Below are 25,889 nucleotides of genomic sequence, written 5' to 3'. Positions count from 1 at the left end.
GCTCCCAGGCCGCTCGCAGCCTTACTTTGAACGGGCGGTTCACACCGATGTCCAGCAGTTGGAGTTCCTTTGTCAGGCCTCCCGGAATGACAGCAAGCTCACAGTTCATTTGCTTCACAAGTTTTTTCACATCGGCTGTGAGATGGGCACGCATAGAGTCACAGATCAACAGCGATGGTGATGCGTGGAAAAAACCACCTGGTCTCCTTACATACACCTCCCTCAGCCAGTCTTTCATCATTTCCTCATCCATCCAGCCCTTTTCATTTGCCTTAATGATGATTTCTGCTGGAAACTTCTCTTTAGGCAAAGTCTTTCGCTTAAAAAATCACCATAGGCGGCAGTTTCTGTCCATTAGCATGGCAGCCAAGCACAACAGTAAAAGAAGACTTTTCATACCCCGTTGTGCGTATCGCTACTGTGCTGGTCCCCTTCTTCTCCACAGTGTGACTCACCGGGATGTCAAAAGTGAGCGGGACCTCGTCCATGTTTGTGATGTGGCTGGGCTGGATGTTTTTGTCGCCGATGTGTTTGCTGCAGTAGGAGCGGAAGATGGCCAGCTTTTCCTTATAATCCGCTGGAAGTTGCTGCGCTACCGTAGTCCTGGTCCGGATGGAAAAATGGCACCGTTTCATAAAACGAAAGCACCAAGACAGACCTCCTTGGAAATGTTCAATGTTCATCTCTTCAGCTAGTGAAACTGCTTTTAGCCAAATGGTGACCGTCGAAACGCTTCTCCCGCTCGCTCTTTGCTCGATGATCCACCGCTCGAGTCTTTCCTCCAACTCGAGCCACCTCGCCTTATGTCCGCGGAAACTCAGCTGCGTTTTCTTGACCTGCCGGAGCTTGTTTTCCAGCTTCCTCCATTTGCGAACCATCGATTCGTTAATCTTAAATTCTCTCACCGCTGCTCGATTTCCATGTTCCTCCGCGTAGCTGATGGCCTTCAGTTTAAACTGTGCTTCGTAAGCGTGTCTCTTTGCCATTTTCAGGGTTGTTAAAACAACGATGTCCTGCATAATGCACATACCTGTTCTTTTATACAGGTATGTGCGATTGTCCCGGTATATACGATCAAGGCCCACACTTCACCCTTTAACGTTCTCATGGTGTTCTCTACTACGTCCTCCTTACAACACATAGGGCGCACCGCGCTATAGGGCGCGCCGCACTTTTTGAAGAAAATCTAAGACTTTTAAGTGCGCCTTATGGTCGTGAAAATACGGTAATTTGAATCATTTTGGATAAGGATAAGTGTAAGATAATGGGGAATTTCAGTTTTTACTTTATAATTTGTTTAGCATAAGATTTACAGTTAAATTGTATTTTTTCTTGCCTTATTTAATTTTTACGTACTGTTCCTTTAACATACGGTAACTGTGCACGGGGGGAGTGTTCGCGACGGGCAGTGTGGAGCTACGGGGGCTTTAACTAGCTGTGGAGAAAAGCAGTTTCTTACCGTGTTTGCAGTGTACTGGAACATTCAAATGGATCACTGTATTTCAAAACTGTGGAAATAAATGTTTGCCTGTTTGCTTTTCGACTACAAGCGGACTTTGTGGATTATGTTCAACTGCACTAAGACACGCGTACGGCCCGACTACCAGCTAGTGCTTCCGCGGTGATACAATGTAAAGAGTCTCTGCAAGAGACGTCTGAACCCTTACCTACTAATTGGAGGAAACTCATGAAACTAATTCATGAATGGATAAAATGAGAACAATGGTTTGACACCCACAAAGGTTAGATTCATTTATTTTTAGAATGAGTGAGCACAAAAACATTTGTCAGACAGGGGCACAAATATCATAATGCAATAACCTATAAATCATAATCAAGTCTTCAATCTGAACACAAACTAGATAAACTTCAAAGATTCTTCATCCTCCAGATGTTCTTCCTGCTGCTCGTTATCTGATGATATCTGGATGTGAGCAGCTCAGTGCTGGTGCTCAGGGGTTTCCAGGAGAGTAATGGGAGTAGGCTGTGAGCCACTTCACGGGGCAATCCCTAAAATCAAACACAATGTGATTCGCAAGCACAATGGAGTAACACTAACACCACCCACTCACTTTATGTTTGCCAGTAGGGATTTCTCAAACTCCCTTTTCTTTTCTATCGTCCCACTTTCTTTTTTTTTCTTTTGACTTAAATATATTTTTACACGCCTTTCCCTTAATACCTGCTCTATCTGTAGGATTTGGGATTGTTTAAGCCTTTCAAGATGGTTTACCGTCTAGTGTCTACCTCTAAGTACTTAAGTTTGTTTTCTCAGTTTTCTCTGCTTGTGCTCTGTACTGTGACGCAAGTTACAAAGTCTGGCCTGTCTAGGAAAGAAAGCTGTAGAAATGCCAACCATGCAAGCTAACAGACTTATCAACATCACAACTCTATCATTAAGTTGGAAGTGGTGTAGTACATGATGATCTTCAATCTCAAACATCAGCTGCTGTTGAACAGGTTAGATCTGCAGCAAAAGCTGCCAGTATCAATATTAGTTCTGTAATATTGAAAGCCCAGGAAGTTTCCTGGACAATTCCACATTTTGCTTCAAAGTCTAGGAAGTGGTCCAGAAAGACCACTTTCAAAGTCAAAGTGGTCTTCCTGTGTTTATCATCTGGTGTCCCCTTTTCTCTGTCTTCATGTCCGATGTGAATGTTCTTGGCTCCGTGTCAGTGTGTTTTACGTTGACCTTCATTTCCTGATTATTCGCACTTGTGTTCGTTATGTTTAGCTGTGTCGTTTTCCCCACCTGTCTGCACTTATCTATAAATCCTGACTTTGTGTAGGCAGGCCTGTCTTGGGTCTGTGTGATTATTTTGAATTCCTCACTATTGGGATTTTTTTTTTGGTCTTTGCTTTTAACTCCATCAAATGCTTGATTTTGATCATGTCTGCTGGAGTCTTGCATTTTGGTCTTATCCTTACAGATCTCAACAGTTAGGACGTTTACTAAAGAATAGCTCTTTTTTTTTTAATTCCTCAGCAAAGCACAGAACAGAGGTCTGTAGTATAAAGCAAGATTTTGGATTATTCAGTAAATCCTAGGTGTTTTCACTTCTTATATCCACACATTAGGGCAGCACGGTGGCACGGTGGTTAGCACTGTTGCCTCACAGCAAGAAGGTCCTGAGTTCAATTCCACCATCAGGCCGGGGTCTTTCTGTGTGGAGTTTGCATGTTCTCCCCGTGTTTGCGTGGGTTCTCTCCGGGTACTCCGGCTTCCTCCCACCGTCCAAAGACATGCAGCTTGTGGGGATAGGTTAATTGGATAATCCAAATTGCCACTAGGTGTGAATGTGAGTGTGAATGGTTGTCTGTCCCTATGTGTTAGCCCTGCGACAGACTGGCGACCTGTCCAGGGTGTACCCCGCCTTTCGCCCTATGACAGCTGGGATAGGCTCCAGCGCCCCCCGCGACCCTGAAAAAGGATAAGCGGAAGCGAATGGAATGGGAAATATCCACACATTGGTATAGTAACTTGTGTAGTAGACCAAACTTGCGTGATGGGATATCTATTCCTAGGGAAAGTTTGCAGCAGTACTGAATGTTTTCTACTTGTGAATAATCAGTGTAAAATATTTGAAATTGGCCTTTTAACTCTTGCCAGATAAAAGGGCAACAAGAATTGTTTTTTTAGGATCACTCGTAATGTTCTAGGACACAGATGAAATCTCCAGACCTGCACTGCAAACCTTCCTATCCTCTTCTTTTATATATGTGTTCACACTTACAGATGATTCATTAATGAAATGGATTTGATTAGCAGCACATGGCTGCTACTTAGTTTTTTATACGCTGCTTCTGGATTTTGGCTTAGTTTTTTTTATATATATATATGTATCTATATAATTACATGGTGTAACATGTCATGTGTTCTTCATCTGCAGTTGTAATTATCATTTGAAGAACTGCTAATGACCCCCTGATTGTTATTATGTCCTGATGTGTTCAGGCTGTCCTTTCTCTTTACCATGTCTCTACACTGTTAAACAATGGGTTGAGTTACAAAGCTGACCACATAGCCTGATTGCTGATGTTGGGGTAAATGAAACAAGATAACAGAAAGTTATCAAGAGTTTGTTAATTTGCTTCCTATTGTACACTTCTGCTCTCCTGTGTGTTCGTGTTGAAGATTTTTATACCGCTGATACTTCTGACCCTTCCTCCTTTGGTACTCCATTTCATCGACTGTCCACACAGCTCCCTTTCCTCCCTCCACTCGCACAAAACACTTGTGAAGGCTGAGGTTGTGACGTACTGCATTCTGGAGAGAGGATACAGATACAAGGAAACAGTTCTATCAACATGGAAGCCATGCTATTAAAAACAGTACAGTATAGTGAGATGTTCTGGTTGGCACAGTTTTTTTTCTATGTTAAACTGTGCCCAAATGTTCAGTTTATTACAATAAAAAGCACTTGTATTCTGTACACAAGTAGGCATCACAATTAATATTTCATCCAAATAGTACAAACCTTCCAGGTGGCAGTATTATGTCTGAAGTAGAAGAACATGGTAGTGAACCAGTTGTAAATCTCATTCAGAGTACGTTGTTTGTCTGGAGACTCCAGGATAGACTGCAACCAGTCACACACATGGAAGGGTAAGCAGTGGCAATATTTGGCAAATTAGTCATAAATAGCTACAGTTTGCAGATAAAACCTGATTCCTACTGTAAACCTTTGAGGAAGACTTACAAAGCCTTGAGCCACCCTTCATTTTATTTATATTTGGTAGGAAAATGGGAAATAGGTAAGACATTCAAAGCTCTTCTTTGGATGTTGGCTGCCTTTTGTTCATACAAAATATCATTTTAAGCCTGTCAAAGTGTGTTGCAACTATTGATGCAACTAAAGAAATGGAAACAAACAATGATTTTGTGACAGGCTACAAATAAAGTGCCTAAAGATACAATTTTAAAGCATGAAACCTTTTTTTCCAAGGTCTTTTGTAAAGTATCTGAATATGAGGGTAAGATGGCGCCGCCATTGCGTGCAATAGGTCGGCAGCCTTATGAAATTTCACCTAGTGGGACTAATAAAGGTATATCAAATCAAATCAAATGTTGCAGTGACTTGGAAAAAAACACACATCCAGAGAGTGTGTATAGAAGTGTATACTTTAGAACAGGGGTCGGCAATCTCAGTCCACGAGGGCCGGTGTCCCTGCAGGTTTTAGATCTCACCCTGGGTCAACACACCTGAATCACATGATTAGCTCATTACCAGGCCTCTGGAGAACTTCAAGACATGTTGAGAAGGTAATTTATCCATTTAAATAAGCTGTGATGGATCAAGGACACATCTAAAACCTGCAGGGACACCGGCCCTCGTGGACTGAGATTGGCGACCCCTGCTTTAGAGCCTTGAGAAATCAGGGACCAGTTCAGATCAGACCAACTTCACAAATGAAAATAAAACATTAGACAAACTCACCCATCTTATCAAGTATGCATAGGTGTAAGGAGGCCTGATGTTGTTGTATTTGTAACACTCAATACTGGGAACCAAATCTATAAAAGAACAGTGGGCGTTTCTCATCAGTTTGTCCCAATCAAACACACTTCTTTGGATAATGTGCTTTTGAAACATATTTAGAGATAAAACACAACATGCAACAAATATACAGGTACTGCACATTTCAACTGTCAAATGTAATCATTTATATTAGCTAATAAGCTCTAATAGCATTTTATCTGAAAGAACATATGTTATGGTGAAAACGTAATGTGCATAAAATAGTAAAAAAGTCCATTTGTGTGTGAATCCTAGTGAATTTCACTGTTACCTGGGAGGAGATGATCAGAAGCAGTAGGTCTGTTGCCATGCTGGACCAGCTCTTCCAGATGTTTGGTGGCCCACTGTTGCACTCTGTCTCCACTGGTAACCTGAGGCTGCGGCAGGAACAGAGGAAGGCTGTATTGCCACTCAGAAGCTGCCTTCTGCATATAATGATGAAGGTGGATGTGAACAGACACAGCCATTTATTTTCTCTCCAGAAGAAAAATAAAGCAATATTTCAAGGAAATTCTTGTTTTTACTGTCTTAGCATGTAGACATACCGAGTCAGAGTATTTGTCCTCTGAGAGATGAAGTTGCATTGCAATGAGTTTCTGTTTTTCCAGAATGAGCTGAAAAAAGAGAATTCCCATATATCACTGGATTACTTCTATTTTTAGGAGTCTGGATAACCAGGTTCATGTGTCTACTCTTCATTGCTTCTGTGTTAAAATGCTTCGTCTCAGATTCATTTAGACTGATCTCATAATAACATAGTAAAATATAGAACATAACAGAAGACTTCACTATCAGAATGCTGGCTCACTTATGGTTCTAGAAGTTTCTAAAAGCAGAATAGGATGCAGAGCCCTCAGTTATCTAGCTGAAACTTCAACTTTAACTAAGATGTTCCTTTTAAGCTTATAGCTACTGCGAGATTGAGTAGGTTCGAAAGAAAAAGAAACTTGTATCTATTTTTGGACATATTTACACATGAGCATTCATACAGCATAGTGCTGCTGTAGCTTTGTTTCTCTGGGTTCTACCTGACTTTCCATGTACTGAACAATATCCTGCTGGACCCTCCATTGAGCAATACTTCTGTCACCATGTCCGTGTTCAGAATGAAGATGCCTAAAAGACAAATTGTCACAGGGTATATTCAGGGTTAATACAGGGTTTAAAAATATCCAGAGCTTCCTGCCCTTTGTAAAAAGGCCTCAAAATCGAATAATTGGTTGTGTAAAGACAAAGAAATAAAACTAGACTTTTGAAAACACAAACTACGTGAAACCAAATTTATTGTAAATAAATTTCTATAAATTTCTATAAATATAAATTTAGAAGATTGAAATCGTCCTTTTTAAAACAATGCAAATATCCAGTAGAATATCCTGGAAAATAAAACCCACACGGTCCACAGTGGGCAACTCACTGTGGGGCCCCAGTAATGGCATGACATTTCAGGCCCAATGACCCCACCATGGGCAGCCCATGGTGTGGGCTGCCAACACTAAGCACATAGGGGCCTGTTGTGGGGCCCATGCAGACCTGCAGTGAGCCCATAGTATGCCAATGCCAATCAATGAATAAATCATTGACTGTTGTTGTGAATGGGTGCTATATAAGTTGAACTGAACTGAAATGGATTGAATTAATAAATGCTACTAGTTTTGTTGTGTCCAGAAATGAGGAAATAGCCTTTTCCAACCCTGCCACGCCACACACACACAAAAAATGTATTCATTGAATTAATGCACAGTTCTTACTTCAAGAAACTAGAGAAGTCTTCAAATACTGCTTCACAGCCAGGCCATCGGCAGAGCCCACTCATGAGCAGAACACTGGTCCCCTGTGGGATGCTGGAGGAAACAGAAATGTTTCAGTGATGTGAGTGTGACAGTCAAGAGTGTAAAAACATAACGCACCAAAACCAAGACTTCCAAACCATTTTCTGCCAATCTGACTTTTGATATGAAAAGTTTTCTAACCCGTATATTCAGGATTTATGCATTGCAATGCTATGTGTTGCATAAAATATGCTAACTGCAATATGCAGATACAAAGGACTGTTGTTTTCGGAGCAGGGTATGAGCCATTTTTTTCTTAAGCTGTCCTATAGGTAAAGAAATATGAGACAGAAATAAAAGTGAGACAGACAGAACTCAAAAATGATAGCTATAAACTGACGTCTTAATATGAGGTTCAAAAAATAATTCTTGTGGACCAACTTGTTCCAAGTACTAGCAAGGGTTAGGTATCAGCATAGCCAGCTGACAGGGTGTGATGAGCAATTAGAGACAACTAATTTACTAACAAGTCTATGAAAGCCCTGACTTTGGTGATCACCAAATAAATATATAATTAAGTTGTTTACCAGTTTGAAAGACGGAAAAGTAATCACAAGTCATTTAAGAAATGGACACTGAAAACCTACAAAAATGAACACTTTTTCTTTATTCATGAACATCCAGGGATGATTTGCTTTTTACTTTTTCAATCTACTCTTTCAACTGTCCTAAAATGCTGTGAATATTTTAAAAATTACAAACTTTGTAGCCAGGGTTATAAAGATCGGCCATATCTATTGGAACTGAAAACAAAATAATATAAATTAGAATCATGATTATTGAAAAAATAGCTGTTACATAATGAGAGTTAAAGACCAGGCTCCACCCACTAAAATTAGATAAAAATTTACAACAACTCTTATGCTACATCTAAAACATGAAATATAATGTCAGTCACAAGAGATCACATGTTTGTCTTGGTGTAATATGAACCACCAGCTCAACTTACCTCCAGTCTTTGGGCTCATTTTCACCACAGCCAAGTGCTCATTTTAGTGAACCAAAAGTCTATTTTTTTAATGTGCTGGCTTTTCATCAACATACACTACCAGTCAGAAGTTTTAGAACACCCCAATTTTTCAGTTTTTATTGAAAATTATGCAGTTTAATGTCTCATTGCACTCTGAAATGAAAACATAGTACAAAAAAGCAATTACAGCCAAAATCAATTTATAGACCAAAATGTATTCTAAACTTTTGACTCATCAAAGTAGCACCTGATATAACAACTGAACACAGCCTTGGCATTCTTTCTACAATAGAAATCGAATATTCTCCCATATCTGTAGCAGAAGTTCCCATAAACGTGGACCTTGTAGGTTGCTTTGCTTTCACTCTTCTGTCCAGTTCATCCCAAACCAGCTCAATGGGGTTTAAGTCTGGAGACTGTGCTGGACTCCATGTTTTCAAGCTCACCACCTTGTTCTTTGTTCCTGAGGTAGTTCTGGCACAGCGTGGACTTATGTTTTGGTCATTATCTTGCTGTAGGATGAATCCCTGACCAACTAGGTGCATACCAGAGGGTCCTGCATGGTGCTGCACAATGCTGTGGTTTTGGTTCAGGGAGCCTCTCACTCTGTACAAGTCACCGACCCTGGATCCAGTAAAACAGCCCCAGACCATCATCTCACTGTGGACCCATCCTTTTACCTACTCAACGGTGTACAAAGATCCTGTGTGATGAACCGAAGATTTCAAATGTTGATCCATCAGTCCATAATACCTTCTTCCAGTCTTCAGTAGTCCAATGGTGGTGTTTCATGTCCCAGCCAAGCCTCTTTGTCTTATTCTGACGTCTGGCATTCTTGCTGCAACTCGTCCTGTCAAACCTGCAGCTCAAAGTCTTCTCTTCACAGCTGAAACTGAGACTTTCTTACTACGACCACTATTAAGCTGTGCTTGAAGCTGTTGTCCTGTCAGCCGCCTATCACACAGCTGAGAACTCTCAGCTCTCTCTGTTAACTTGTCTTCTGATTCAGTCATGTCTTTGGGTCTGCAGACCTCTTCCTGTCAAAGTTTCTGAGCCTTTGGATGTTGAAGGAAACTGTACTCACTGACACCTTGACTTTGCAGTTTCTCTGTAGGACAGGCCGACATTTATAAGTGTTGTGATGGTCTGTCTCTCTTCCATTGTTAATCACCTTTTTCCTCACCATTTTTGCAGCATCACACTACTTTCTGCAGTACAATACTGTTCAACTGATGCTGACCAACACTTCTTTTATGCAGACAGAGGGGGTTGGAAGTAATCCAGAAAAGCTGGAACACCTGTAGGAATTAGTAGCACCAGCTTTCAAGGCTTGATCAAGCTCCATTTTTGCAGAAGAGCTTTAAATTGTTAATACATTTTGTGTTCCCTGAAAAAGACCTTTTGCATAATTCAGATGTTAATTTTTCAGTTTAGGGTAACCTTACTTTTTTTTTTTTTTTTTTTTACCTCTGGCAGTTCACCAGCTTTGTATCATTTCAAACTATTCATTGTACTTGAATGACTTGAACTACAACAAATAACTGGAAAAATTGGGGTGTTCTAAAACCTTTGACAGGTAGTGTATGTGATTTTGATTTTATGATGTAAAATCATGCTACAACAGCTGCCGTAGGCTCCTGCTCCCTGTGACCCATAAACTGGATAAGCAGAAGAAGATGGATGGATAACAACAACTGTGCATGATTGCTGTGCAAGTGGTACCCCGCTCACTCTCAGACCTGGGGTATGAGATACTGTTGATTTGTCAAATAATGGGACAATTCCACAGCTTCTACAACCACCTTTAGCAGTAGTAACTTGCAGTAACTGAGTAATTGTTTTCTGTACGACTTTAACAGTCTCTCACATTATTATAGAAAATTGAGCTTATTCCCAGTTTTATTTATCTATGAACCCAGAATCAGTTAGTTAAACAATAGTCAAGTTGTAAAGACATAAAGGCCTAGATGACCTCTAATTTTTTATTTCTAAATTAAGACAAACTGAAGTTATTGTACTCGGACCTAGAAGTCTCCAGTCTTCCTGGAAGACAGCGAATCATCTTAGAGTTATTTTTGATCATGATATGCCTTTCGATATGAACACTAAACAAAGATCTAGAATCTTTGTTTAACAAAGCAGACAAAGTAAAACTAAAAAGCTGGTTCACACATTTGTTACTTCTAGGCGGGACTACTGTAGTTCCCTGTTATTAAAGCTCACTGAAAAACCTTTGATCTAAATTGCTGCAGAAAAAGTGCTGACAGGAACTAGAGAGAGCATACAGCAGGTAAAGTAAGTACTGAACACTTCACAAAATATTTTCTGAAGGTGCTGTTGAGATGACATTCTCACCAGATGTCAGTAACAACCATTCCAAAAACATGCAATGAAATAAAACCATATGTCAGTAGATGTCCATAAATGAAGACATATGTAATAATAAGAAATGAAACATGAGTATGAAACACAGTGAAATGTATTTAATACTTCATAGAAGAGCTTTTTTTTTCAAGAGTGATTTTGGGCCATTCTTCCACACCAACAGTCTTTAAATCCTGATGGTTACGTCTATGAGCTTTAGTTGTTTCCATTTGGATTCAGGTCAGGTGACTGACTGGGCCATTATAGCAGCTTTATTTTCTTTGGTTGAAACCAATTGACAGCTTCCTTGGCTGTGTGTTTGGGATCACTGTCTTGCTGAAATGTCCACCCTTGCTTCATCTTCATCATCCTGGTGGATCACAGCAGATTTTTGTCAAGTTTACCTCTATATATTTTTCTTTGAATTATATGAAGTGTGCCAGTGCTAAATGCAGAAAAATAGCCCCACCCCATGATGTTCCCACAGCCAAGCTTCATTGTTAGTATGGTGTTTTTGGGGAGCTTTTCAGTGCGTTTTGACCTGCAGACATTGCATGTATTATTATTATTATTATTATTATTATTATTATTATTATTATTATTATTATTATTAAACAGTAGCAGTGACAGTCAGCAGTGGTGAGCATGCACACATGGCATACGGCCATGGCAGTTGAGTGCATTACTTATTGTTTTCTTTGAAACAATAGTACCTGCTGATTCTCTTGCACAACTCTGCTGATAACTCTTTTCACTCCTCTGTCTGAAATCTTGCAGGAAGCACTTGTTTGTGGCCAGTTTATGATGAATGATGTTCTTTTCACTCCTGAATTATGGCCCCACAGTGCTCACTTGAACCTTCAGTAGTTTAGAAATTCTTCAGTAGTCAGTGGTACATATGCTGCAACAATGTAGTTGTGAAGCTCATTGGTTTTACCCATCATGAGATGTTTCTTGTATGACACCTTGGTAATAAGACACCTTTTTATAGGCCATCATTTGGGGCCGAACCAGCGCTGATATAAATTTGTAGTGGCTCATTACTAATTACTCATAGATTTCAGCTGATGTCATTCCATACTGTTTTCTTCATGTGTTCAATACTTTTTTCTTTTTTGTCATTTCTCATTATTACACATAAGTTAATTTAATTACATCTATTGTTCAATTTGCATGTGTGGATTGGATGGATTGTTACCAACATCTGGTGAGAATTTTATGTCAATAGCACCTTAAGAAATATACTTACTTAGAAAATTGGTGAATTGTGTTCAATACTTGTTTTACACATTGTATGTTTCTTATACTGGCTTCTCTTCACTGGCTCTCTATTAAATCAAAAATCAAATTTAAAATCCTTCCTCCTTACATACAATAATAATCATGCCCCATCTTATCTTACAGTAGAGCATGCTGCTCTCAGACTGCAGGCTTACCTGTGTGTATTTAACAGTAGAATGGGAGCCTTCAGCTTCCAGGCCCCTCTTCTGTGGAACCAGCTCCCAATTTGGATTTAAGAGACAGACAGCCTCTCTGCTTTTAAGATTAGGCTTAAAAGTAGCTTTTTTGAAGCTTACAGTTAAGGCTGGATTAGGTAAATTTAGTCACCTGCAGCTGGGGGACACTCACCTTTTTCCACTATACACCACTACTGCATGTCATGAAATTTTGTCTTCTTTTTCCCATCGTTGATTTCCTGACCTGTCTCTCTATGCTTCCCTGGTCTCTTTTCTTTCTCCTTACCCCAACTGGTTGCAGCAGATGGCTGCCTCTTCCTGAGCCTGCTCCTGCTAGAAATTTCTTCCTGTTAAAGGCGAATTTTTCTGTCCCTTTATTGTAAAATACTACCCATGGGTAACTGTCGGATAGTTGGAGTTTTCTCTCTTAAATTGTAGGGTCTTTATTTTTACAGTCTAAAGCATCTTTGAGATTTGGCACAATGTAAATAAAATTGAACTGAACTGAATTAATTGTTACCCGTCATGAAGCCGGGCCTCAAGAGAGGTCTGCTTTTGAATGTCTCCCCTCCTCAAGGAGAGGAAATGATGGCTCGATGTGGGAGAAGAGCCCATGTGAGGTGAAGGTTCCTGAAGAATATGGCATGCATCCACCTCTTCCTTGCAAATGGAGACTGCTGCACTGCTTTCTGGATGCAGCAGGGGAAGAAAAGATTGATGTAGATTCTTGCCATACAAAGTGAAACCTAATACTATATGCCACTGGTGCTACACTACCTAACTGGTATATTACTATACTAAAAAAAATTCTTAAGACCTAAAATAGAGCACCAGCATCTTACACTCAGCAAATCATAGAATTAACACATGTGTCACAATGTCATAACAAGCACAGGAAAAAAAATCCTACACTTAATTTAAAAAATTAGCATATAACACTTGTAAACAAACAAACAGACAAAAATATCCTTAGTTTCAGTATTTCATATGTTGTTTTTTTGTTAAATATGGAGCTTATAAGTTCTGCATTTTTAATACATTCTGTATTTGTCTCTATAAGTTAATCTTTTACTTTAGAGAACGATTGTAAGACGATTTGCATGCATCAAATGCAAATCGTCTTCTCCTAAAGTAAAGCAAAAGACATTTAAATATCTGTATACCACGTCGTTGCCTGTAAGCGACTGGAGAAACGTGACGCAGAACTGATGGTCTCTGCTGCTTCTGTCTAATGCCTTCCATACTGCTCCAGCACTGGAAAGAAAAAAGTATTGATATTGTTTTGGCTGTAACATAATACAGTTTCCTTTTAATCGCTAGGCCTCATTCAAAAACATTTTTTATTTGTTTGGGGTTTTTTTTTTCATTTTTTAGGAAGAAGTGATGTTTAACATTTGATAGTTTACTAACAAATATTTGTAACAAACTGTTTGCCATTTGTTTCTGTGAATTATAGCGAATGACTAATATCCTGCATACACTACAATGGGGCAAAAAAGTATTTAGTCAGCCACCGATTGTGCAAGTTCCCCCACCTAAAATGATGACAGAGGTCAGTAATTTGCACCAGAGGTACACTTCAACTGTGAGAGACAGAATGTGAAAAAAAAAAAATCCATGAATCCACATGGTAGGATTTGTAAAGAATTTATTCGTAAATCAGGGTGGAAAATAAGTATTTGGTCAATAACAAAAATACAACTCAATACTTTGTAACATAACCTTTGTTGGCAATAACAGAGGTCAAACGTTTACTATAGGTCTTTACCAGGTTTGCACACACAGTAGCTGGTATTTTGGCTAATTCCTCCATGCAGATCTTCTCGAGAGCAGTGATGTTTTGGGGCTGTCGCCAAGCAACACGGACTTTCAACTCCCGCCACAGATTTTCTATGGGGTTGAGGTCTGGAGACTGGCTAGGCCACTCCAGGACTTTCAAATGCTTCTTACGGAGCCACTCCTTTGTTGCCCGGGCGGTGTGTTTTGGATCATTGTCATGTTGGAAGACCCAGCCTCGTTTCATCTTCAAAGTTCTCACTGATGGAAGGAGGTTTTGGCTCAAAATCTCACGATACATGGCCCCATTCATTCTGTCCTTAACACGGATCAGTCGTCCTGTCCCCTTGGCAGAAAAACAGCCCCATAGCATGATGTTTCCACCCCCATGCTTCACAGTAGGTATGGTGTTCTTGGGATGCAACTCAGTATTCTTCTTCCTCCAAACACGACGAGTTGAGTTTATACCAAAAAGTTCTACTTTGGTTTCATCTGACCACATGACATTCTCCCAATCCTCTGCTGTATCATCCATGTGCTCTCTGGCAAACTTCAGACGGGCCTGGACATGCACTGGCTTCAGCAGCGGAACACGTCTGGCACTGCGGGATTTGATTCCCTGCCGTTGTAGTGTGTTACTGATGGTGACCTTTGTTACTTTGGTCCCAGCTCTCTGCAGGTCATTCACCAGGTCCCCCCGTGTGGTTCTGGGATCTTTGCTCACCGTTCTCATGATCATTTTGACCCCACGGGATGAGATCTTGCGTGGAGCCCCAGATCGAGGGAGATTATCAGTGGTCTTGTATGTCTTCCATTTTCTGATGATTGCTCCCACAGTTGATTTTTTCACACCAAGCTGCTTGCCTATTGTAGATTCACTCTTCCCAGTCTGGTGCAGGTCTACAATACTTTTCCTGGTGTCCTTCGAAAGCTCTTTGGTCTTGGCCATGGCGGAGTTTGGAGTCTGACTGTTTGAGGCTGTGGACAGGTGTCTTTTATACAGATGATGAGTTCAAACAGGTGCCATTCATACAGGTAACGAGTGGGGGACAGAAAAGCTTCTTACAGAAGACGTTACAGGTCTGTGAGAGCCAGAGATTTTCCTTGTTTGAGGTGACCAAATACTTATTTTCCACCCTAATTTATGAATAAATTCTTTACAAATCCTACCATGTGAATTCATGGATTTTTTTTCACATTCTAGCTCTCACAGTTGAAGTGTACCTCTGGTGCAAATTACTGACCTCTGTCATCATTTTAAGTGGGGGAACTTGCACAATCGGTGGCTGACTAAATACTTTTTTGCCCCACTGTATTTAGTCACATCACATAAAAAATGTAGTTAAATCCTCTTTTTTTTGTGTGTCATGTATCAGGATGAGTACATTCTGAGATATCATCATTTGTTCAATCAATACTCTTAAAATTGCAAATATAAATGTAAATGTTATATTTTTAATGAAAAATGAAATTCTCATTAGGTTTGCACCATTCTTTTCATATAGGGGTTTTAGGGTTATTCCAATGAATCCAAGCTCTGGAATTGGAATTGTCTAACTGGACAAATTTGGGATTTTACAGTAGAAATAATCACAGGTACAGACTAGTAAAATGTGTTTATTTTCATTGTTATTTTCTGTAATTTCCCTGACCAGCATGGAAGGGCAGTATGCAGCAGGGCGTGAAGTCTGCAACTAGATTAGGCCCAAGCACCCCTGTAGCCTCATCAGCTGATTTTAAATCATCAGTTTTTTGAGGTTTCCCTACTTTCCTTGATGACTGGGTGCCATCACTTTGCTTCATCTCAGCTAACTAGACTCGCTGAACCTGATTTGTTGGATTGTGCTGCTGTTGGTGGCTTCTGGAATTATCTGAGAAATCATAGAGCTTCCTTTTTTGGTAATTTTACAAACTGTCTAAGAAGACAGTCTTTCAACTTTACTGACTGAAATTTGTGTGTATTATTATAAATGTTAGTTAGCACTACAGTGCTTAATAAATTCATTAGACCACCTGTCATAAAAACAAGAAAACACAAATAGTAATTTGTCAGAAATGAGTTTAAACTAAAAATTATTCTTATTTATTAGGCAAATAACAAACTCAACTCACAGTTTTAGATCCAAATTTGAGCCGGCACTCTGGACTTGCCTGAGATGTCAGAAATTAATCATACATGTGCATTAACATTTTTTCTGCTTTTTTCTGAAAGTTCATGCGACAATAATTTAAAAATAATTATGATAAAGAAACATATAACTTTTTAAAATAAACATTATCTAACATTATATCCAGTGTATACAGTTTAACCAACTACTACAGCTCCCAACTGGAACATAAAAAACGCAGATTTTTGATAATAATAAAACATCATTAAACTTTCTCTTGTTTATTTTAAGCTTATTTTCACAGACACTATAATAATAGATTTCATAAATCCTTCTTTCCAAAAAGCTTTGACGCTGTGCAGAATTTAAACACTGACACAAGACAAATCACATTTCCTAGTTTCAAAGTTTGAAATGTCATCTTTGTATTGTTTATGTTACGTAGGCTTTAAATGTTTAGTAACTGAAGTTACTGAAACAAGTTTATTCCAATTAAGTGATGTTATTTGTTACATACCTGACTTCCTGACACAGACATGGGTGGCTCTTCCATCTGTTTGATGCTATCAAGTTGGCGTTCGACTTTTTGTTGTCCAAATTTCATGTACTCATCAGAAGTCTCTGGCATTTCTTAAGACACAGAAGACACATTAATGCCTCACTAGAAAGACTTAGAAAACCACATTTTATCATGGAAGTTTTGTCATTTTCTCTACTCCATGAGGGTAGATTCAAACGCTACAAATAAGTAAAGTGTGTTACAAAATGTTCCTTTAATTTAATATATCTGGGAGACATACTGACATATAAACAAACTCTGGCTATTATCTGTAGAATTAACACATAATAACAGTGAAAGAAAACTGCAGCTCTGAACAAGTTTTAAATCACTGCACTCCCATTGTTAAATATTAGGTGTGGATTCTTTTCTTTAGTTGCAAGCATCCCAATAAGATGCTAAGAAGCTGGTTTTAGTTTAAATTGTTTGAGTGATCAAAGATTCAAAGTGCTTGGAACTTCTTCAGTACTCAAAGAACTCAAACCACCAAAGTTTTTTAATAGCTATGTAAAACACTATTTATTATTTAATCATTTTTAGAATGTGACATGATTCTAACGGCAGTCATATGACTTACACCATTCTGGCTTGGGCAATTCCCAGCTTAACAAGTTCTGCAACAAATGTTGGGGAACCAGGTCATATTAATGAAAATAGACTACTGGAATAAGAAACACTGACAAGGACAGAGAACATGGAATTGATGGAGTGCTACTATAAGGACTGTTCACAACAGGAGAGGTTACACGCAAAGCATATAGGAACTTTGGATGAGCAGAATACCAACGTCCACACTGATCAAGAAGCACATGGAAGGTGAGTGCTATAACATCAACAAAGGAAATATAATATCAACACTAGAAATACAAAGACTACAGCAAAGTGGGAACAATACTGAGCAGTATGGCTGTTTGGTTGAAACAAGATCACTACACAACCAATGATAAGCCTTGCTCATCTCAATGAGAAAGTTCCTAGAGGACAGGAAATCAGCCAATTACACATCTATATACTCAGCTGGATCAGCAGCATCAGGAGACAGATGCCCATGATGTCAAAAGATGAGCACCATTTCCACAGAGGCAGGAGTCACCCCAAGCTAACAGGACCCACGTTTCAGACTGTGCAAAGGTGCCCTGGAGACTTTTTAGCACACAGCAGTGGGACAGGTCTGGACTGGGACAGAAAAATTGGCTCTGATATTTTTGGTGCAGGAGGCCTACAGCCGATTGTCCAGTTTAATATGTGCACATATTTGTGAAATTCTTCAAAGCAATAGTAAAGATGAGTAGCACAAGCAAAAATGTGAAATAGAAGAGAATAAGTAGGTCAAAGTAGCAAAACAGGCAGTAATGAAAATGAATGAATGAAGATTATGCTGCTCTCACCTCTAAATTTAACAAATCAAACTCCCAAACAAAGGGTTGCTCCTGTGTGTGGGCATTTTTACAAGCAGCCAGCTGAGCACATCCAGCAAGAGGATTACCTCAATGTGACTTCAACTTCCAGAGGGAAAGCCTCTGATGTCTGCCTGTGCTTATGCACCCCAAAGCAGTTCAGAATACCTTTGGAGTCTTTGTGTCAGATCTTGGAATGGGTTTAGGATAGGGAATTTACCTCAGAAGTTAGGTAGGTATTGTGTTGCAGCAGCCCATTAAATATAAAATACAAAAATGACACCTCGATAAATCAAAATATGATATGATACACTAAGAAGCTTAAATATCAAATTATTGTAGGAGCAGTGGGATGAGTTGGTAAAGAGTTCCTGTATCAGTCACTGACTTTGTTATATGAGGTCTTATATCTTTGACACTCAGCTAAAGAGAGGAGCAGAACTTTCAACTGAGTTGCATCCAACTGGCAGGCACAGCTGCCAGTCAGACCTGTAAAGTAGTGAGGTCTGACAGAGTCCCCTGTCCATACGGTCTTTAACTCTGACATTCAGAAGAATTTCACCTGTATCTCAGGCGAGTGTTGGAAGTCTGCAACTTCCTTGCTGGAGGAAGTACAACCTAAAGAATTGTGGGAAGCCACGTCAGTTAAACTGAAAAAGGTCACTGGGATAGGTAAGAAATTCCCTTGTGAAAAGGAGCCACATTTGGATGAGAGTCATCCCAAGTTACCAAACGCTCTGGATACTCTGGAGCTTATTTAGTGGGCATGCCTCTTCAGTGTTTTGTGGAAGGTGCAGACTGGAGCCCTGGTTGGTTCTGATAGTCAAGAAGAATACCAAATTAGAGGTATCACGGCCACTTAATCATCCACTTACATACTTCTATAATCAAAGTGAGAGCTGTGCCCTCATGCTTGGCACAAAATCAACCATATTTTCAGTGGGTACTGGACTCTCCCATGGTTGTCCCTTGTCTCTAGTCTGTGACATTCATGCACAGGAGGGAACTCCATAGCGCTCCTACCATTTGTGAGTCTTGTGCTTATTTATGGCTTCTAATTTTGTTGAACATCTGATGTTTAACGACATCAGATGTTCAACAAAATTAGATTTACAGATTTACACATCAGATTTACAGATTTACAGGCTCTGCCAGTCTTGTATTTTCAGAGACACATGCCACAGTCTCTTCCCCCATTGACAGACTCCAATGTCTTAGACTACAGATATCTCTTTTGTTCTAAAGCTCCACTGTGAGGTGAAGAGTCATTTTAACCAAAACTGCTGCATGTAAAGAACTGTATCAGATAAAATACTCAGACCAGCCATCAGGCATCAACAACCAGGCTGCTTTCAATCAGATTTCATTCAGACTGAACTTCACTAGACTGTCTTGAACATGACTACATGCCGAAATGCTTTGAATTTCTGAGATAGTTTGATACATTTAGTTTTACAAGTATCATTTACATATCTTGAGTAACCACAGTCAAAAGTCAGTAGGGTTTTGATAAAAGTTAAAAAAAAAAAATTAATTATAGCAATCCTCAAAAAAGCTAAGCTACTTCATGAGTAAGTTCCATTTTTATTAGACTTGATTTTGAAGAGAAAAATGTCAGACCTCTGGTAGAGGACATGAGACGACTTTAGGAGGACCTACACATAAACACACTGTGTGTACGTGCCTGTGCTCAGTTATATTTAACAGAGACTGTTAAAAATAATGAAGTTAAATTCAATTAATAATATTACAACAAATCCTGTCTCAAGGTTATTCAACTGTTTGCTAAAAACCCTGGAATAAACAAGTCAGAGTAAAAGATTGCTGACAATCTTCCTACTTGGACAATACTTCAGGGATTTTGACAGTTTGTATCATTTTGTGGCACCCTTTGTGTGTGTGTGTGTGTGTGTGTGTGTGTGTGTGTGTGTGTGTGTGTGTGTGTGTGTGTGTGTGTGTGTTATAGTTTGGAAATGATTTTGGTGTGTTGTATACATTTTTATTGTATTTCTACCTTTTGCTTCTGCATTAAGTAGGAACACATAGAAAAGCAAAGAAGTTTGAATGTAATCTCAGAAGCGTGTGATTGTGTGAAAAGTCTCCAGGCAATGAGAATCAAGCATTTAATACAGCCATGAACACATTAAAGGCTCAAGTATGTAAAGTCTTTCCTGCAGCAGGCTGTGGTTGTTCGCAGGTGCTCTCTCTCTCGCTCTCTCTCTCTCTCTCTTTCACACACACACACACACACACACACACACACACACACACACACAGATAGCATCAACAAAGAAGTCTACAGAACGAGTGGGAAGCTGTTCTACTTTCATGCTGCATGGTGACATATCACCTGCAAGCAATGGGACCTGCTTTTTTCAAATCAGACAATATTTTTCCTGGAGCAGCACTTCACTACGTGATACTCAGCAAATGTCTGAATGTTTTTTTTTTAAAAACTGTTTCAAATCAATGTTGAAAAATACTGTCATTCATTTCACCCTTTGTTTATTTAATTTAAACCTTTTTAAAGTCCGTAGCTTGGTTACATGGTCATGGTTACAATAACACACACCTGGAAATATTGAATATTGGTCTACCCTTTAAAGTTCAGTGTTGATGGTTTTCACCCCCTCTTTCTTGTTATTTTCTGTCAACTCTAGAATTGATTTTTTTGCCTCTTGTGTGAACAGCCAACATATCTGGCTTTTGTGTGTTATATCACTATGCCCTATAGCTGAATGTGTATACAAATCTGGTAAGTGGAGAAATACACAGAACCACTGACAGTTCTGTGTCAGCGTTTCTGTGTGAAAGTGAGTCCATCACCATAACCTCTGTAAACAGCATTAAATAGACGGGTACAGAAGTTGTTATGGAACTGTACTTCATCTGGTTTTGTTAAAAATTAAAGTAAGAGCTATATTTGAGTCACTGAACCTATTCTTTTATGTTGTTGGTGCTTTTTGGAGCATTTTAATGGAATTTGCTGACTAAGAATAAAATGACTTGCTATGTAGTACTGGCCCGCCAGTGTTCACTTTTACTAAGTATAATTTATGGATGTGTGTTGTTGTTTCTTATGACATGTGTAAAAATAAATCACTGTGGTTATATTTTTGCATAGAGTGGACACACTAAGTGGCAAAATTCAGACACTTGTCCAGTTTGTGGACCATGTAGGACAGTCTTGATACCAGTGAATAGACTGGTATCTTTTAGTCAAGCCTCTTTCACACACTCTTTTTTTAGGCCTAGGCACTTTTAAGGTAACAGTCACGCACACTCATGCAGCTGCACTGGGGGACAATTCAGGGTTCAGTACTTAACCCAAGGATTCTTGGACAAGAGGAGCTGGGAATTGAACCACCAGGATTTACATACCAAGTCACAGATATGTTGTCCATTTAAGTTGCGATGAAGGCCACACGCCAAACTCATCAGGCAATTAAGTTACTCTACAACCTAGAAGCATGCTTGAGTTTTGACATCTTCTGTCTTTCTGTTCTTCTCTGTTCTTCTCTGTACTTCTTTCAAGTGGGTGAACTTGTGCCAAAAGCCCCTACAGTGTTAAAACCCAGTCTCAAAGATGAACATCTTGTTAAATATATTCTTTCCCCTTCTGCAAGTTCTGCATGTTCAGTTTGGGTCAAAAGACAGTATCATGATAAGTTACTGGGAAAACGAGTCAGTCTTTTTAGGCATGCTTGATTTTTCACAAGCTTTCTCCTGAGAATGTTTAATACAGTCAGAGCCTCGGTATTTAAATTTCTAAGACATTTCTTTGGTTTTAATTTCTTCCATACTTCCAGATTTACCACTGGAATAAATCTTAATAAATTACGTTGGCACAGGACTCTTATCGAAATGACATATTTTTAAGTGAAGCAAGTAATGTTTACAATCAACACGGAAATAAGGTACGCACATTTTGGGGGGGTCTGATCCTTTCTTTCAGTTATTGTATCAGACTGAAGGGAAGCGTCTGTACAATGAGCCAAAACAGCACACATACTGAATGTCTGATGCAAATGCACACCCACAACAACAGGAATTCAGTAGAAAGTAAGAGCAGCAGGTTTGTGGCTTCTCAGTGTCACCTTTCATTCTTGTTTTCTTTTTCAGCTTCATCTTACCTGGAGAGGACCATTATAGTCTGCATCTGTTTTGTCAAAGTGAGGAGAATTTTAGTCATAACCCCACACTAAATATAAGAGATATGATGCTTCATATTTGCTATTTCCTGTCTGGATATTTCATTCGGCCACATTATAGCATGGAAAGTTGCAGATGCCTCATACTGGTACTACTATGAATGTGTGGGTTTACTACTCTCATACTCCCATATCTGAAATAAAACTTCTCAATTACATTGATACACTGAAATCAGCGAGACTGGTGAAGGGTTAATCATTTGTATTAGTATCAGTAAGTACAATGATTTAGCATCTCCTGTTGTTTTATTTAATTCATTAAAATGGCAAAGTTCCCATCTTTGCGTTCACATGAATTTGCCTGAAACACACTTGACAGTAAAAAACAGACCTAATAACTGAATGTCAGATGATGTTTTAATATGTGAATGGGAGACTGGAAATAAATCCAGTGCTTTTTTATTCTCTGCCTGCCTCATACAGCAGGCTGAATTTAAAAAAAAATAATAAAAAAAACACTAATAAAATCTTAAGTCAGGTCTTTTTAACATAAATGACTAACTGGTCAAAACTCTTTCACATATCATCAGAAAGTCAGATTCTATTATAACAGACTCGTTATCTCAAGACTTCAGTTTTCTATCAGAGTGGGTTTTCTTGTTCCTCTCAACGTTCAGACCAAGAGGTGTGATGCAGATAAACAGATTTAAAATGAACGGAGGAAAAGGAAGTAGGCCTACACAGAATATTATTGTCATGACTAAAGCTCTAGTTTTTGCACAATAGCACTGATAGCCTCATCGCGGCACTAGATAGCACACACACACACACGTATATAACAGATGTGGAAAATTGCAAATGCTGAAGTGTTTGTGTTCCCGATTCCTGCCGACTGACTTTGAAATTGTGAGCAGTCCACCTGTCCAGTATAGAATCAGCCTCTTTCCCAGCAGCAGCAAAGAATGGCTCAAGCCCCAAAACAACCTTCCCCAGTGTTATAGTTTCACCAAATGTGATATTTGTATGTTTCACTTTTCTGACACTATTCCATAGCTCAGCAATTATTAGATTATTATATAATGATTACAAGATTAATACATGATTTAGTATGCAGAAACCAGTATTGCATATTGCATATGTAAGATGTAAATATGACTATTTTTTTAAAATATTAATGCCTTGAAGAGAATATTTGTATGAGGCATACCCTGTTTTATAGAAACTGCACTACATTTTAAACATCGACTGTAAATTTCATGTGATTTCATGTTCAGTTAACGCAGGGCTTTTAAGTTGATCCTCCTGTTTCGCTAGCTAGCATATAACTTGTGATTTCAGCAGTTCTATTGGTCAGTTAGCAATAAATCAGACTAAGATAGAAGAGCAGAATGAAATGTGTTATTAGAAAGATGCTCTAAGCCTTTCACAGCGGTAATACACGCTTTACCACTGCACTGTTGTTTCCTGGTTTCAGCTAACAAGATGGCTGCAGCTTTTACAAAAGTCTGGAGAGGAGTTTTCACTTTTGTGCTTTTTTTTATTAATAACTCTTGTAACTCTCCTCATCCATACGTCCAACACTGTATACAAGTCTACAAGTTCCACAACAACACACCTCATATTGACAGAACAAAGAACATGCTCTGGGTTATGTTAGTTATTAAAAAAACAAACATCTAATGTAATACAACACACCAAAATCATTTCCAAACCTTAACACACACACACACACACACACACACACAAACACACACACACATTTAGCCAACACATAAATAAAACGTGTTTAATAAACATTATGAACGTCTCGATGTACTTGGTGCCACTAACGTGCAGTAAATGACGGAGGATGTCATTCTGATGCTAAAAGACTGAGAGTGAGGTAGAAATGAACTTTAATCATTTATTACATGAACACTAGGACAAAAAAGTCCAACTGAATGCTTCAGTCCCTGAGGGCACAATTGTTTAAAAAAACAGAGTCATTTTAGTGGCCTGAAGAGTCCTCACTTCACAAAAAGTAAAGAACAAGATTTTTTCAATCTGTTTTGTATACTTTTAAATAAATAAATGTTAAATACATTTAAATACATTAAAAAAACATTAATATTTTATATTTTATGTATTGACCCTACAAATGAGAAGATAAAATGCTTTTTCTGTTCACTATTTCATAGCTGAGAAACTGCACAGTAAAATGACCATAAACTCTTTCTAGAAACATTCTGTAGATGAAAAAAAAAAGTTAAAAGATTAATACTGCAGTTTGGGGAAAATGGATGAGTGAAATTGCTCTAAACTGTTCAAATCTCTGAAACTGAAATGGGCTCAGGTCTATAAAAAGAGAGAGCTTGGCCACACACGTCCCGCTGTGCAACAGGACCTCTCTGTCACCATTTGATTTACCTCATCATGATCGTAAGCTTTAATAGTGCCAAATGTTTTAGTGTGTGCGTTTTTAAACCGCATGCATATATTAACATATCAAAGTTAAATGCACTGTAGTATGAAATCGTCACCTTTGATAAATCTCAAAATTATCATCTTAAATAGCTTCCCAAAGATTTCTGGGCCCTTCATCCTAACGAGATGCCCTCTCTGTTTTCGGTGTCTGTGTATCTGTGTATCTGTGTATATGCTGCTTTTGATAAAATTTTGATTTGAAATATTTGGACTGACTGTACATCCTTGTTGACTGAGTGTTGCCATCATCGCAACGTTTTTAAAATATGCTCTGAACATCTCACTCTGCATTGAGTCCAATTAAATAACTTTTGAAAATTTATTGTAAAACAGTACGATTTGTGCTTACCGGAGAAGCGTATGCAGAACCTCCTCCTTGCCACAGTCTTCCTTTTCTCAGGTACTTCGAGGGAGAAATGATTCAAGGGGGGAGTAATTCCACAGGAAATATGGTTTTCAGCAACTACGACTTCAAGATGTATGACAGATAGACCTTATTTTGAGGAAGACTGCAAAGTGTGGTTGGCAACACAAGAAAAAAGTAAAAAAAAAAAAAAAAAAGTTATATTTCACAAAAAACCCAAACAACCCAACAACAAAAAGAGCACATACAATTTTCAGCTTAATGTTTAATTTTACTCAGCAGCGCTGTGCTTTTTTGTTTTAAAGGAAAATATAATTAAATGTTAAATATCAGAATCAATCTTGGACATCTTGACCTGAAATAAATGTTTCTGGTACTGCTTTATGTACAAAGACCAGAATAAAAAGATACGTGTTCAGCACTCACCTGACTATCTGAGAGCACGAGGACACATCAAAGCAGCACAACATCAACTTATATTTATACCCAGAGCAGGAGATGGGGTAATGTAAAGCTCATGTAGTCAGCAAATCAAAACACACCAAGAAACTGCAACAAAAACATTTCCAAACTCTGCTGTGACAACCTAAAAAAAAATCTGTCTGTTGGAAAGTAAACTGTTTTATACCTGAGCAAAAAGTGCAAACGGATTTATGAAAGGTTCCGACAGTTTTGACAAAATAACAACTTTTTCCGTCTTCCCACATAGCTCACCTTCTTCTGTCCATTCTTTCACGCAGGTTATGTCTTTATTCACCAGTCATCAGCATGACAGGTCTTTCAATTTAGGCTTGCACCAGAACTGCAATACAAGTGTGCAAATTTTAAAAAGTGACATTTAAAAGTGTTTTTCAATCTAAATCTATGAGGCACGAATGAAACAGGAAAAAAGTGAAAAACTGCTTTTCTAAGGAAGCACCTCTCTTCTT

The 25,889-nt window shown here is 38.8% G+C and overlaps 1 protein-coding gene across 1 annotated transcript; it reads right to left on the bottom strand.

Moving 5' to 3' along the window:
* Positions 1–1,738: 1,738 nt before the first annotated feature.
* foxp3b (forkhead box P3b) lies at positions 1,739–25,517 on the bottom strand. Its single transcript, XM_085444102.1, has 14 exons — positions 25,387–25,517; positions 24,946–25,105; positions 16,544–16,656; positions 16,031–16,069; positions 13,306–13,396; positions 12,663–12,831; positions 7,271–7,363; positions 6,548–6,635; positions 6,065–6,133; positions 5,791–5,944; positions 5,439–5,515; positions 4,479–4,580; positions 4,146–4,267; positions 1,739–2,010 (listed from the first exon to the last, which is right to left on the bottom strand). The coding sequence occupies exons 3-14, from the start codon at positions 16,652–16,654 to the stop codon at positions 1,953–1,955; spliced, it is 1,173 nt and encodes a 390-aa protein (XP_085300228.1). The 5' UTR covers positions 16,655–16,656; positions 24,946–25,105; positions 25,387–25,517; the 3' UTR covers positions 1,739–1,952.
* Between the last annotated feature and the right edge of the window lie 372 nt (positions 25,518–25,889).

This window comes from Copadichromis virginalis, linkage group LG20, assembly GCF_057382275.1.
Source record: "Copadichromis virginalis isolate Kocher_CV1m ecotype Utaka linkage group LG20, C_Virginalis_male_GT1.1, whole genome shotgun sequence".
Taxonomy (NCBI): domain Eukaryota; kingdom Metazoa; phylum Chordata; class Actinopteri; order Cichliformes; family Cichlidae; genus Copadichromis; species Copadichromis virginalis.
Note: the sequence above shows the minus strand (reverse complement) of the source record. Positions and strands in the feature narration are given on the sequence as shown.

Coding starts and splice junctions, on each gene's coding strand:
- foxp3b (XM_085444102.1), bottom strand. CDS start 16,654: ATGCCAGAGACTTCTGATGAGTACATGAAATTTGGACAACAAAAAGTC. Junction 16,070..16,543: donor TGTCTGTGTCAGGAAGTCAG/GTATGTAACAAA, acceptor CTGACATCTCAG/GCAAGTCCAGAGTGCCGGCT. Junction 2,011..4,145: donor AAGGGTCAGAAGTATCAGCG/GTATAAAAATCT, acceptor GTTTGATTTTAG/GGATTGCCCCGTGAAGTGGC.